This window comes from Aquila chrysaetos, chromosome 7, assembly GCF_900496995.4.
Source record: "Aquila chrysaetos chrysaetos chromosome 7, bAquChr1.4, whole genome shotgun sequence".
NCBI lineage: Eukaryota > Metazoa > Chordata > Aves > Accipitriformes > Accipitridae > Aquila > Aquila chrysaetos.
In genome coordinates this window covers 31,309,988-31,324,935 of record NC_044010.1, presented here as the reverse complement: position 1 = coordinate 31,324,935, position 14,948 = coordinate 31,309,988, and the positions used below count along the sequence as shown (strand labels likewise).

The 14,948-nt window shown below is 45.3% G+C and overlaps 1 protein-coding gene and 1 long non-coding RNA gene across 2 annotated transcripts; one reads left to right on the top strand and one right to left on the bottom strand.

The window, feature by feature from the left end:
* Positions 1 to 526: 526 nt before the first annotated feature.
* Positions 527 to 10,432, bottom strand: LOC121233448. Its single transcript, XR_005932890.1, has 3 exons — positions 10,278 to 10,432; positions 7,972 to 8,075; positions 527 to 1,402 (listed from the first exon to the last, which is right to left on the bottom strand). It is a non-coding gene; the product is annotated as an uncharacterized LOC121233448 (long non-coding RNA).
* Positions 10,433 to 11,256: 824 nt separating this feature from the next.
* ATP5PO (ATP synthase peripheral stalk subunit OSCP) lies at positions 11,257 to 14,756 on the top strand. The gene is made up of 7 exons (XM_030020577.2): positions 11,257 to 11,383; positions 11,565 to 11,615; positions 11,723 to 11,833; positions 12,214 to 12,343; positions 12,460 to 12,572; positions 14,179 to 14,265; positions 14,577 to 14,756. Exons 1-7 carry the CDS (start codon positions 11,354 to 11,356, stop codon positions 14,688 to 14,690), a joined length of 636 nt encoding a protein of 211 aa, XP_029876437.1. The 5' UTR covers positions 11,257 to 11,353; the 3' UTR covers positions 14,691 to 14,756.
* The last annotated feature ends 192 nt before the right edge of the window (positions 14,757 to 14,948 follow it).

Sequence of the window (14,948 nt, the reverse complement as noted above, 5' to 3'; positions counted from 1 at the left end):
CTCATAACTTTTAACACTGTTTTTAAAGTATCAGAGAGAGTCAGGGAGACCGCTATGCCCACAAACACATATACATCCTATCTGATTGCACTTAATTTTTATGAAGTGCTGGTTTTCACTTTTTTTCCAAATTATATTAATTTCAAGAGTTCTTCCAGGTAAAGTAGGTGACATGTAACCTCTCTGGCATGCCACATATTTGTCCACATCTTTATAGCAGAGCTCTTCTGCTTCTGAACATAACTACACGTTATCCCTTATCCACGCATGCTAGTAGATAAAAAGGAAAGGGAAATATGCAAATAGTTTTTGGAGGAGACCAGCACTGGATTCAGTTCTTGTGGGTTTATCTGTGAAAAGTTTGTTCTGTTAGAGTTGGTTTTCAGTTTATGTTGACCCTGAGTCATTTGGAGAGAAAGAAGACTGTGACATCCTTTGTAGCATGAAACAAACAAAAAAAAAAAACCAAATCTTTTTTCTTGCAAATAAATAGAAGAAAGGGAAAAAATGAAGTTGTAATGATTAATTTAAGGAAGTAGAAGAAAAATGTTGCCTCTTCTTTAAAAAAATAATTGCAGTTTCCCAGTAACTATAGTAGAGTTTGTACCGGCCTCCTCCCTTACTTTCTCACAGCAGATGCCTACAAAACCAGATTAATGGATCCTCTCTTTAAGCCAGGTGGTAATGAAATGATGATACAATATTTCCAGCTCTTAGCACAACCTCCAACTTGTAAAATGCCGAGGCGTGCCCACAAAATACAGACAAAAGTAAGTGGGGCTACTGCTTAATAGTAGTCATAATAATAAGATATTAATGATACCAAAAACTGAGTGGTATTTACCATGAAACTCAGAGAGAAAAAGTCCTTCGGCTATTTTCTTTTCCAATTTCATTAGAGATTAGCTTGTTTCTTTTTTTCATTCCTGCCCAACATAACACTGTTCTACTTTCTGCACAGACTTAGATGCTTGTATGTGCTGTATTTGGCACCATTTTGTGGTAAGGCGTAATTTATCTTTTAAATTTTACTGTGATGACTCTCAGCCCTCAAGAAGGGCTGAGATCGTCATTTGTATTAAGACTCCACAGAGGTCTTGCAGCAGGTATAAATGACCTTCACGCTCATAGCAAAGTACCTTTCTGACGAAGAAGTCCTCATGTTGGCAGGAACCAGGCATGGCGCCTGGCTGTCCTAGACATGCGCTGGGTCTGGCATTCCTCTACCGCTCACAGGTGTCCTTCTGGAGAAATTCATGCCTCTGCTTGAATAACAAGGGGAAGCCATTCCTTGACACATCAGTGAATGTGCACAGTTATGAGCCTTGTATTTTTTTGCTTGGTCTTCGTTCACCAAAAGTACAGCAGCTCCATCCGTTGTCAAGTGATCAGTGCTGAGAGACTTTGTGAAAGTGACAGAAAGATTTGCAAACGTATGGTGAAATTCTGCAAATATTTTGTACACCTTAAATTTTACTGTGACTGCTGTCAATATTTGTTGAAGCATTTTATGGAAGAAATATCTTGCTAAAAAATCTAGCAATAAAACTGGGCAATCATTCCAATTCAAGTCCTTCAGGTTAAAAAAAGACAGATTATAAATATTCTTTTTTATGTCACCTGACAAAAAGGGCTGCAAAACCAGGACAGGCTTGTGGATGTCACTTGTGCCTGAAGCACAGGTACAAGAGGGATGATATTTTACTTGTCTGTAGCAGTAGTTTTCACTCCAAAGTGTTAGTTACATATACTGCTTTCAGCGCAAATTCTGAACATCTCCTAGGATTAAATTGGCTTTATGTACAAACAAAGATTGAGGAGCCTGACAGAGGAGCTGAGCCTTGGGCACTGAATTTGCTTCAGTCTGCCGCGATTTGGTAAAAAACGTGAAATGGAAGTTCTGTCGCTGTCTTTGTTCTCCTGTTGGACAAATGCCATTGAACGCCACGAGAACGGTTTCTCTATCAAACTGCAGTCACTGTACTCCTCCAGGATCTGTAGTGCAAAGACATACCAATCTATTGTAGAAAAGTCTGATTTATCTGGTTCCACCATACACCCCAAGATGCAGTAAGGTGTGCCCACAATAGAGTGGGTTAAGCTAAAACTAAATTCCTGCTCTCTTCAAAAATAATTGTTGGACAAAACACAGTTTTGCTGACTCCATCAGTGCTGCCATATCTGCCAGTGTAAATGGAGGGTAATGCAGCTGTTCATCTCACAAACCGTTGTGTATTTTGACAGTGTGGTTTTCCCCTCTTGCTTCCCTCTTTGCTTGGCTCAAACAATGAGTCTGTCCACTGATGTGCAGAAGAAAAACACCGTGTTCAGATGCCAGAAACTATCTGCTGCCTTTTACCAGCTCTTTTGCATTCCCCCCTTCTTGCCACCTGCTGCTAACAGTATCAGTAATGATATGTCCAAAAAATGAACATTGTAGTTGCAGAGATTTCAGAACTATTCAAACCCTGTCCTGTGCAGACCCTTTGCAGAGCCCTCTTTTGCGCTCAGACAAGACAGCTCCTGGTTCTGGGTCTGCACACCTGAAGTGAGCTGCAGATGCCATCTTCCCCGTAGCTCTGGGGACCAGTCGCTCTGTTGTTTGCCTTCTGTAATAACATCTCAGCTTCTTATAGAATAGAATTGGTTTTCTCTTTTTGTGTGTGTGTGTGCGTGCAACAGCTGGTTATGCAATCATTTGGGGGAGGGGGCTTGGCAGGCAGACTCCACTGAAATCACACTCATCAGTCGAAAAAACCACCACTGGTGTTTGTGATATGAGCTCTCATCCAACAATGGATGAGGCATGGAGGGCTCTCAAAAATATCCCAGAATGTGGAGTAAATGTCCCTCTCTTTGTGTACACAAACACGCGGTCCTCACAATACGATTTGCTTATGCCAGTCAGAGGAAAAAAGGTGTAGGGCGGTACAGGTTACATGTATTGTTCTGTCTGTCACATCGCCTTCACTGCCTTGTTATTTATTTATTTATGTTAAAGCCAACCTCTATGCCATCTCAGGTATGGCAAGTATTTGTATGTCAGGAATTGTGCCCACATTTTACACACCGGGAGCTCAGCTCAGCCTAAGGCTGCTTGTGATTCCCATTACAGTCAACAGGAGCTGCACATGTCCACCCAGGAGGCAGCGTCCCTCAACCTCCTGATGCCGCGTCTGCTGGCGAGCAGAAAATTAATATTTTATAGCAGAGAAAAATAACTGGAAGCAGCCCTGCTACACCATAGTAGCCAGCGCTGTGCATGATGTATAGCATGCTGCCTAGCAATGTTGCTAAGCAACACAGCACCATCCAAGAAAATCCTGCATTAGCTTGTGGTGGCTGGTGGGGTGGGTTAGACGTGACACTTTGCACACAGAGCTATGCGGAGAGGGGTGTGCTTTGCTCAAGACTATTATGGCCGTCTCCGATTGCTAATATGCCTTCCCTATTATTCTCCCTGCACTGATGAACTACATCACGATGCACCGTGCGCTGCAATAATTTTCCACTAAAAAAATGCCTTCCCCCGCCCCACCCCCCACGCTTCCTGTTTCTTAATGCTCTTCAAACCTGATTTAGAGAGTAGCGAGTAGTGGAATTTTACAGCTACATCCCATGATGCTCTCGCTCTCGCTCTCAGTCCCATGGCCTGGCTCATACCTCAAACTAACCGTAAAGTCAGATCACAATGATGTGACTCACTATTATAACTAAAGATAGATCTTGTCAAAAGCAGTCATGAGCCCTAGATGCTAGAGGTTGTTTATTGAGCGTTGTGTTTTGGGGTGGGTTCTTTTCCCTCTCTCTCCTGACTCTCTAACTTTTGACATTCAGAGGTCTATCCCGTGTTAGTGAGTATTTAGGTGAGCACGCAGGTATGGCACACACTTTTGGTGATCTGGAGGAAACCATAGATGGGCTGCACAGAAGTCTAGCTGCAGGTGTGAGTTCAGCCTCACACAGGTCCCAGGTCAGAGCTTCACAATGGCACGGGCTGGGGAATCCCAAATACTGCACGGGCACTGGGCAGGACAGCCACGGAAAGGAGGGAGAAACATTTTTCAGAGGGATCTCTTCTAAACCTAACAACCTTTTTTTTATTATTATTGTTGCTGTTTTTAATGTTTACATACCAGCTGCTTTCAAGTGTGAGCATTCATCTGGAGTGTTTAATACCCACAAGGAACAAAGCAGCACTGGTGCAGGAGGCAAAGAGAAGCAACCTAGACACCAACCGAAACAAGAGGGGCTGTCGCCCCAAGATCAGCAGATCCTGCTAAGGCCACAGAATGGCTCAGTGTTGGACAGAGGCAGGTAAGTAGCAGGACAGGCAAGACCTGCTCTGTTGTTAGCCACCCCAGCTACCCCCTGTGGCAGTGACCATGCAACAGGGACACAGGGAATACAGGCGCTGGTGAAGCTCCATGGGCTTCTCCAGCTCTGCAGGGCAAACACACCTGGGACCTGGGGAGATACTGTCCTGAAGGAGAGCAGCTCCCGCTGGTGCAAAGCAATCTGAATTTCCCCCCAGCCTCAGCCACCCAAGCACGGGGAAAGGAGGATTGACTTTGATTACGCCATAAACATAGATACGGAAACTGGCAGGTGAGAGAGCTGGAGATAGTTCTTTGTTTGGACATATTGGATCCATTTCAGCCCTGTATAATTCCACTAGTGTCAAAGGCATTACATCAGGGACAAAACCAACCCATTATTTTTAACCTGGCCATTTCCTTTTATGCCCTTCATTCAGGAAATCTCTATGCAAGTGCATGATTTTAGTCATGTGAATAGTCTCACTGGAGGTAGTGTGACTGCTCATGTACTTAGAGTTAAATGCATGCATATTTACACGCAGGACCAGGGCCTAAAACAGCATTGGAGGGAAAGAAGAAAGAAAAGTAGTGTGGGAATACCTGAACAGCAATGTACTGTGAGGGTCTGTGAAAGGTGTCTGCCCACTTGGGCGACAGTAATATTTCCGGCTATGTTTCCCCTTTTAAGGAAACAATTGACAATTTCTCTGGGACCAGCAGCACCTTTAGGAAAGCATTTTAAGGTATGCCTGCTGTATAGGGAGTGCGGTGGTGTGGAGAACAAAATACCCAAAATGCTCCTAAAGTATTTTTAAAAAAAATTTAACAAAGAAGCTAGTTATGCAAATGTCCTTTGGGGACTGCCGTCTATGTCTGTGACTTTCACAACCTTGCCCTGATTCCCTCTCCTGCACTTGCAGGGAACACTCTAGGGGTCTTCATAGGAAGCCTCAACATATGTGTTTTTCTGCGTTTCTTCTGGCTTCATATTTCTGCTGTTCCTCAAAAATTGTGACTTCCAAACACCAAGAATTATGATCTATATCCAGTGTCATATGTCAGCAATGCTCTACAGAAGTCTTCTGAACAGTGACTCTCAAATATTTATATCTTGCACCAATCTAGAAGACAGACCAGGAAAACATCAACCAAAGAAATTTGGTTGATGAATCCCCATTCAGTTTCTGCGCTACACCCAGACTACTTTAAAAATCCCTGTTTGCAAAAGCACTGCTTTCACCACTTTACAAAGACCTTTTTCAAAAGGCTGCGCGTATATTATAACGTCTGGCTGCAAAATGAAATGTAACAACAAATCTTGACCTATCAGGTTTAAGCCTTCAGCATGTGATCTGAACAAGGGTGACTTTCACAGATACCATACCACCAGATAAGTGATTCAATGAAGTTCCTGAAATCAGCAGAGTTACTCTGGTTTGCAGCAGAGTAAGTGAGATCAGGTTTGCCATAATAAATGAATCAATAAAGAAGGTGCTCACATACACTGCAAAACAGGCTAACAAGAGTCAGAAGACCTGCTGAATTAATTTATCCTTACTATGGGGTAAGAACAACTAGAAATAGTTATGTCTATGACTCATAGAATAGTCTTTAACTTCTCATGCTCACCCAAATGAGGGAAAACACCATCTTTATTTTAAGTGCCATGCCCACCAAACTTCCCCTTACTTGCATGTGGACTGTTTAAATTTGCTAAGAAAGCAACCAGCTTAGTTTCATCCCAACTTTCTCTTTCAGGTTTATGTATTTGCCATTCAAACAAGACAGGCAAATCCATGAAATTAATTTCACAGGACATTGAGCAAATGGAATGTAGAATAATGTTCTTTAGTTTCTGACATATGATCAAATGCAAGTTTGCTACAAGAAAAGAGAAGGAGACATGCAACAGCCTTGAAATGGATAAAAACCTTGCCACAATAACCATAGTTAATACATGAATAAAGTTATATTATTGGTATTGGCTTCCCTCTTGTGGTAATGAGTAAACTGTGGCCCTAATATGTGACCAAAATCTGCTGAGGCATCTGTCTAACACAGAATGCTGCAATATGCTCATGGGGCAAGATCCTTGCATCCATGCACAAGACAGCTAATTTCAGTTCAAGGCAGATATGAAGATCTACATGTGGTGAGTGCATGGCAGGCTGGGGTCTCAGCTATGCAGAAATACCTCTGACTTGAGTATTTTGGAGATCTACCCCGCTATGACTCAGGCCAGTATCTAGCCCAAGTTTAAACTGAAGGAAGAGAGGTCTTTCACTTGAAAGGTGCACTTTCAGTCCTGGCTGAGAGGGTGGTTCATGTTCTCAATCTGTTCAGTCAATGATCTCTGCTGATTATGCCACTTTATTGGGCATTTCTCTGACAGACCTCAAGAATATGGACCAACACCTCTAATTCACTGTGTATGTTGCCATTCTGACTCCAGAGGTGAGTCTAAGTTAACATCTCATTTTCCATGGCAGTGATGGAGCAGGCATGATGGTCCTCCTCTTCTTTATTTTCTCCATAGCCACTTGCACATTAACATGATTTGACTGACATTTGTGAATTTACCATTTTTTTTTAACGCCAGCTTGTGTGAGAAGGTATCATTGCTATTAATAAAGTGTGTTTCATCAACAGAATTTAAAGCTGTTTATAAAGGATGTTGGTCTCATTCTTGCTTTTTTACAGATGAGGGAACTGAGGCGCAGAATAATTAGAAGCCAATCAGCAGGCCCAACGCAGAGCTGAAAATAGATCCCAAATCTCCCAGGTCTCAGTGCAACGTTCTAACTGCTCCTCTGCTAATGTGTGAAATGGTAAAGCTCAACTGTTAGTACTACCTACACCAAAGCATGTCTATTATTCACGTATTTTCCCAAACCAGTTCTTTTAACCATTGATATTTCATGGACAACCTCTAAAACAGTCAAATGTCCAAGTGAGTCCACATCACCTTTTCTAATATAAAGCCTCGCAGATTAGTGCTTATTTCACCAACTTATAAAAATCATATCATAGCTCACCTTTAAATTAATTTTTCAGGCTTTCTAGGGTATCTTAAAAGAGTGTAGATTTTTTTAAGTCTGCACTTAAAAAGTGTAGATATTTTGCCAAGGAAGCTACAAGCACCTAGTTGTGGTTTTGTTCCCTTGTTACAAAAGATTACCATGGTAGCATGGAAAATAAACTAGAACAACATGAGCACCCCAGAATTATCACATGCACAATAAAATCATAAAGATTAATCATTTTATCATATAACAATGCTAGATTGAAACCTCCCTTGCAGGGCAGGAAGACGTAGGCATAGGTGCTTGGTTTTGCAAATGTCCCTATGAAGAGCTTTCAGCAGAGAGTCCTGATGCTAAGGTCAGTGAGTTCAGTCGCCTAACTCGATTAATACTGCTCCTGCTCCTATTCTGAATTCCCCTAACCATTTTTGTGGTTTTACAATCATTCTTTCCAGTTTGGAGAAAAAAAAGAAATGTTTTCTGTCCCCTTGCCACTGAGTGAAAAACCCTTTTCTTAATGGGAAAATGACTCAGGTCTTCCCTAGGCAGCAAGATTTTAGTGGGTGGGTCACTCTGCCTGTAAAGGCTTAGTCTCCAGGGAGTCAGCATGACAGAGCACTTGAACTTACCTACCCGAGCGGAACTGCTTATGGAGCAGAGGTATGGAAAACAACCAGGTGAATTACATTCAGCGAGAGTACCAACTGTTCCCATGGAAGATAAAGAGCAGCCCCTGGGAGAGAGAAAAAAACAAACAAACAAAAACCTTCCTTCAGCAGCTGCAGGAACAAAAACACAGTAGCAATGTGTAGGTGAGTTGGATCGTAGCTTTTCTGTGCCACATTCTCTGACATTAACTTGAGCACCATGAGAGGAAAACTCCTCCACTTCTTGTAAATAACATAAACTTTTTACAGAGGTCAGGAACTTGTTTGCAGCTACACCCTGGCTCCTCTGGGACTATCCCATGCCGAGTCTGGGAATCCCAGGCTCAGCCAAAGGGAAACAGACGGGTGCAATTACTGACTAGCAGGTGCAGAACAGCATTCAAAACAGGCCAAAAGCTCATGTTTCAGGCGAGTTGCAAGGTGAGGGAGAAAAGTATTCAGTGCTTTCAGCATTGCTTAAAAATTATGGGTGACTAGTATAATTACTAGAGTTTTTTTATGAGTGGTAGGTCTTGGTTTTTTTAAAGGAGCTGGCCATAGTCTGGTAGAGGGTAAGTTTGGCATGTTTTGTGGCACTGACCTGATATGCTGCCATCACTGTGAGGACCCCAGATGCCTTGTTACAAACCTCATCTCCTTTTTTACCTCTACATGATGCAAGTTCTTTGTGGAAAGGTCTAAGTCTTGCTGCAAGTTTTATGACACCTCATGCAGCTGGGCCCTGATCGAAACACATCCCCACCACTACCACGGTTGAAGAATCATCATGTTCTTTCTAGAGACATAAAAGTGCTGATTACAGTGAACTCTGTAGCTGTTATGCCTGTGTGAAGTCCATGTGTCTTCAATATAAGCACAAGGGTGTGTCTAAATGTATTTAAACTCAAATTTCTCAATTAAAGGAAAATAAAATATATTTTGCATGATTTCAGTTCTAGTCTGTCTCAATGGGAGAAAAATGTGATGTTTGTAATACCACCTCATTTACTAAGAATGAGTACTTTAAGGTTACAATCCTACGGGCACGAAAGTGGCAGACCCACAAGTGAATGTTCTTCCAGGTGTTTCTCATGGAAGAGCTTGTAAATGTTCAAGTGCTCACTAAGTGACCACACTGAAACCAGGGACAGAGGTACATGTCAAATGATGAGTGACTGGCAGTATGGGGAGTTTAATTGCTTTGTAGGAGAAAAAAACCCTCATAAAAACACCCATGTAATGATGATGGAGGAATCCATTGTTATAACAGATATCCAAATACAAAACCAGGATTTAAATTTTCCTTCCAGTATAAGGCATAAAGGTACAAACTGTTTATCACCTGTGGGATTTTACTTGTCTAAAATTAACCTGTGAGAGGTGCTCTCATTTTAATTCTTGAAAGCACTATCAGGATTTGACCCAATCCCTAGTTCATTGAAGTACCCTCAGCTCTCAGTGATTTGACTGGCCTCAATAAGCCAGATTTTCTGTGTATTAAAATGCTACAAGATCATAGAGTGTTTCAGAATTACACTAACAAAATTTGGGATATGGAACCCCACTTCAAATAAATGCATTCTCTGCACCATTCCAAAACTTCAGTTCATGCACATTATCGCAAAAAAAAAAAAAAAAAAAAAAAAAAAAAAAAAATTATTTTTGCTAAAGAAAAGCAAAGATTCTTCTACATTTTAGATATGGTTTTCTTAGGACTGTAGTTAGTAAAATTATTGAGAAGCATGGTGTTATGTCAGGCTTAACCTGTCATGGGCTATACTTGTGCCTTTGAGTGCCACCACAGCAAATACAGCCAGGGATAGAAAAGGGAACTATACTCCGACATCCAGAATAAAGCCTGTTGGTGATACTGTCGTATTTCTGGTGGGACGGTAAACTGTTATTTCCTAAAGAGCGTTCGTTATTCTAATTCTCTGGTTTTGACGCTGCTGAAGCGATCACTTCGCTTTCAATTTGTAGCAACAGCAACATCTAGTGTTTAAAGTCTGCCCTACAGACTTCATGCAGCATGCCTTTCATTAACGCCATGCTTTGTATTTCAATAGCACCGCCCATCTGAGCTACTCACACCACAGAAAATAATTACTCAAACTTGGTAACAGCTCTGCGAAGCGGGCAGGCGTTTTACCTTCTTACGGAAAAGATGGAAGAATTAGGGAGAGAAAGAGTGTAACCATTCGAGGTAGTTCAGTAGTAGGCAGGACCTGAGTTGCTCAAGGTCATGCAGAGAGACTGACAAAGTCAGAGCTGCGTACCCTAGGCTTTACCTGGAAGATTGTGTCCTTGCCCCAGGAGACATTTGAATCTAGTTTATCCGAGGAGAGGAAATAGCTCATTGCGTTTCAGAGGTAGTTTCACTGTGTTAGAGGGCAGCAGAACTGTCTGTGAGGAAAGCACAGCTGACATTTTCTCTGTTGAAGAACTCATGTGGCGCTTACTCTCGTGGTGCATCTGAACAGAGGGATGTGCGTGGGGGTGTGAGTTACAGAACCCTTACAGGAGCGTGAGAAGGGGCAGTGGGTCACTGCACCCTGTTAGAGCAATCGCAAAGCCCCCAGGCAGCCCCTGTCACCCAGACCGCTCTTCCCATCCCGTGGCCCCTCCACCTGCAAAGCCACAAACGCACGCACGGCCAGCTGAAGGGCTGGGTGTTAGTCTGCATGTGCAGGACAGCCAGATGCCGGGGCGAGGCACCCAAGGGGAGCCATTGCCTGGTCACCCTGGTCCCCTCCAGAGCCCCGCACCGCCAGACTCTCGCCACCTTCGGCACCAGGGTGCGAGAAGGGGCTACGAGGGGGACGCCGCAACGGGGGCTCCAGCCTCTGCGGGGCAGGGATGCCACAGGGGCCCCACTCCCGCCTCCTTCACCCGCGGCCCGAGCGCAGGCCGCCCGCCCGCGCCAAGCAGCCGTTCCCAACGGGCGGAGCACCGGTGCGGAGCGGCCCGCCGGCGGGGCCCGGCCTCGCCCCTCGGGCTTGCCGGGCGGCTGGGGCGCCTTAGCGCTCGGCTTTCGCCCCGACGAGCCAGCGGGGCCTGGCGAGGCTGCTCGGAGGGCGCTGGGGAGAGGGACGCCGGGCAGTGCGGGAGGGGGGCGGCGGGGGCCGCCCGGGCCGCGGTCCTTGCCCGCGCGCGGGAACTACAGCCCCCAGCAGGCAGCGCGCGGGGCGGCGGGAAGGTGTCGCCTTGAGGCACGACCCTTCCCAGCGTGCCCCGCGGCAGGAAAGGACGGCGGGTAGAGCAGGGCTGGGGGCGGTGGCCGCCGCGCCTGCGCACTGCCTCACCGCCTCACCGCCTCACCTCGGGGAGCGGGCGCAGCGGTGACCTCCAGCGGCGGCCGGGGAAGATGGCGGCGGTGGCGGGGCTCTCCCTGAAGGTGAAGTTGGGGGGGGGGGGGGGAGGGAAGGAAACGGGGTATTGGGGCGGGGGGGGGGGAAGGAAACGGCCTAGTGGCGCGTGCGCCCTCACCCCCCCCTGCCACGCCCGCGCGGGGTCTCTAGCCTCCCCCCCGCCCCCGAGGCGCGTGTCGAGGCCGGCCGTTCGTTCTGCGCCCGCAGGTGCGGCAGCTGAGCACGTCGGCGGCGAGGCCGGTCTCCAAGCTGGTCAAGGTGAGGGGGGGGCAGGGGGGCCGCCGGCGGCGCCGGCGAGCGGCGGGCAGCCGCCCGCTCCCCGGCTCGGGGCGGTTCTCAGCGGGCGCCCGCTCTCTCGCCCCCAGCCCCCCATCCAGGTGTACGGGCTGGAAGGGCGCTACGCCACCGCGCTGTACTCCGCCGCCACCAAGCAGAAGAAGCTGGACCAGATAGAGAAGGAGCTGGGCCGAGTGTGGGTAAGCTGTTCTACAGCCTGCGTTCACCTGAGCTGGCACCCGGGGGTTTGGGAGCAGCGGGGCTCGTCTGCTGCTTCTTGTTGGGAGGGAGGTGGACTCAGTTCTTGCAAACTGTAAGACTCCGCTTAGAGCTGGCCTGGCGTGCGTGCTGTCTGCACTGCGCTACCAGTGTTAAGCTGCTTCGAAGTGATACGGGAGGAGCATCAGCTCTAAAAGAAACATACTGTAGATGAGCTATACCTGGAGCTGCCATTTCACTTCGATCAGCTTCAGACCTCTTCATTCTTACTCAAGGAATGACTGCTCCGAGGAGTCCAGTTAGGCCTTGTAATGCCTGGAAAACTCCTGGCCTGTATCGCGTTGTTTGTGTATCCTCTTAGACTCTCTTGAAGGACCCTAAGCTATCCAGTGTTGTTATGAACCCTCACACCAAGAGCGCAGTTAAACAAAAAGCTGTGAATGATGCCTTAGCAAAAGAGAAGATGTCCCCTATTACTGTCAACCTCATGAGTGAGTAACCATCTGACTTCAGAAAAACATCTAAGGCTACTTGTTATCGCTGTTAGCTAACCAAGTCTGCTTCTAGTGGGCGCTTTAAAGCTTTTCAATGCGTCTGCCTTTTGCAGATTTGCTTGCTGAAAACGGTCGCTTGCGTTACACACCAGACATCGTTACTGCGTTTGGGAAGATCATGAGTGCATACCGAGGAGAAGTGCTGTGCACAGTCACCACTGCACAGGTGAGTTAGGAACCTCTAGATCGAGCTTAATAGGTACCGGTGTAAAAGGCAAACTTCTTTAGCTTAATTTTGCTCTCTGTAGTTTTAAGTACTTGCCATATGGGTGGTGAGGAAATATCTCACCTCTACTGAGACGAAAGGCTTTCTGCAAATAGTTTTTTGATATCCAGCAATTATTGGTCAGGAATTAAACCTATTCATCCCGTTTCAGCTTAACAGGTAACATTTTTCCTTCCTGTGTGTGAACCCAGTGGCTGGTAAAAGTCAGCCTGGTCTGCAGATACAACTGCCCAAGTTCTTATTTCTGTCATCAGGATCGTGTGGATCAGGTCAGAACTAACAGATGAGCTATTAGCTAGAGCAAGGCAGATACCTGACTGGACCGAGAATGCCTGTGGTGCTTGGTGCTGTGCTTCACGGGGAGCAGCTGCCTAATTCACCATCTGCAGTAATCAGGACAAGTGGCTAACTCCACAACTGTAGGAAGACTTTTTCAAGAGTAGCAGACAGGCAAATCTGGTTGGTGCTCAGAAAGGTGAGAGGGAAGATGGTGTCTCTATGAGCTGTAAACATCCGGCTGGAGGCACGGTGGTTCTGGCACTTGAGTAGCTTTTTCGATAATGGATCCATGCCTAGGTCTGCCAGAGTGGGAAGCTGGTTAGCTAGATATGTAATGTAAATCTGTAGCTGTTGGGTAGGGCTACAGTGAACTGCCTACCTGGCCTAAATAGATTGATCCACTTCAGATTAACAGGCTCCCTGTAGGCCATGAGCACAGACTGTCAGTCTAATTGGTAGCCTTCAGGGAGATGTGGACTCACAAGTCTGTGCAAACCTTTCCACAAGTTTTCCTGAATATTTCACATGCAAAGTTACTTTCCTGATGCCTTTTTGTTGTTGTCGTTGTTAGTCTCTTTTGGCTCTCAAACTGTTAGGTATGAAGTAGAAATTATTTAAATTGCCAGTAACGCAAAGCCGCTACTCTTCAGTGAAGTCCCTTTTGTTTCTATCTCAGTGGTATCCGAGTGCCTTGTAGGGATAGCAAGGACAAATTCACAGTGTCTCTCCCACAGGGATGGAGAGTTCTTCTGTGGTGATGGAGAGAAGTGTACTTAGCCAGGAGCATTCTGCAAGCCTGCAGCAGGGCTGGGAGCTCGCTGCCAGTGTCCTCAGTCACTGCCCAGTGCTTTACATGAAGCTGTGTTTCTTCTCAAGCTGGTGATGTTAATTGTTAGAAGCAGTAAAATTAATCTTTCCTTATACAGCCTGAGCGCTGCTGTGAGGCAGATTTCAAGGTTTTCCATCAGGTGCTTACTTTAGCAAGTATGGATTCCCAATGCTTGCTATCTGAAGATGTCAGCCTTGAACTTTTGCTGGGAATATGTGCACAAATAACACAATGTTTCATGAAATTAGGAGGGTACGAAGTGTCTGCTGTTTCAGTGCTGTCCTTTGGTTACTCCTGTTCAAGAAGGCTGCTGAATCTGCCTTCCTGCTGGAAGTGTCTGTCTTTGGAAGAATCTGAATAGAAAATTTGGGTTCTTGATATATCGTTTGAATATTTTCAAGTCCTTCAGTTTCCTTGTCCTCTGTTCATATTTTTCAGCCCTTGGATGATGCCAACCTTACTGAGCTAAAAAGTGCTCTCAGTGGATTCTTGGCTAAGGGAGAGGTCTTGAAGCTGGAGACCAAGGTCTGGATTTTTGATTTGTAAATAAATTTCATCAAGTCCACGTTAAGCTGGACTTCTGTCTCTCTTATCTTTAAAAACAAAACAAAACCATTTTACTGAATCCAGCTGCTATATTACATAGTTCTGTGCTTTCTTGTAGACCTGATGATGCTTTAACTACTAAAATCTTAACTTTGGAATACAGTGACTGCAAAGTTATCTTTAAAAAGGCTCTTTTAAAAGCTTTTTTCTTTTTTTACTAGTGTAAAAAATTGTATACTAAGCTAACAAATGTTTGTGAATAGAATTTCTGTTCAATGTTTCTTCTTTAGACTGATCCGTCAATCCTTGGTGGCATGATTGTCAATATTGGAGAGAAGTACGTGGACATGTCAACAAGGTCAAAGATCCAGAAACTCACCAAAATCATGAGAGAGACTGTCTAGCAAGCTGTCCTAGTCATTCACAGTGAAACCTGTCAGATGGAAACAATAAAATTATTTCTTCTTGAATAGAGGGTGTAAAGTATTTTGATTTGGGAAACACGGCACTGAGGGAGAAAGATGATGAAGCTGCAGCAAGTTTCACTTAGTTCTCACTGAACATTTCATGACACAGCTTGAAAATCAAGCTCACCCTGAATGCAGGTGAACGTTGCCCTGAAGGAAATGGAGAGTAATGCTCTAGGAACTGATAAACGGGGT

Coding starts and splice junctions, on each gene's coding strand:
- ATP5PO (XM_030020577.2), top strand. CDS start 11,354: ATGGCGGCGGTGGCGGGGCTCTCCCTGAAG. Junction 11,834..12,213: donor AGGAGCTGGGCCGAGTGTGG/GTAAGCTGTTCT, acceptor GTATCCTCTTAG/ACTCTCTTGAAGGACCCTAA. Junction 14,266..14,576: donor TCTTGAAGCTGGAGACCAAG/GTCTGGATTTTT, acceptor TTTCTTCTTTAG/ACTGATCCGTCAATCCTTGG.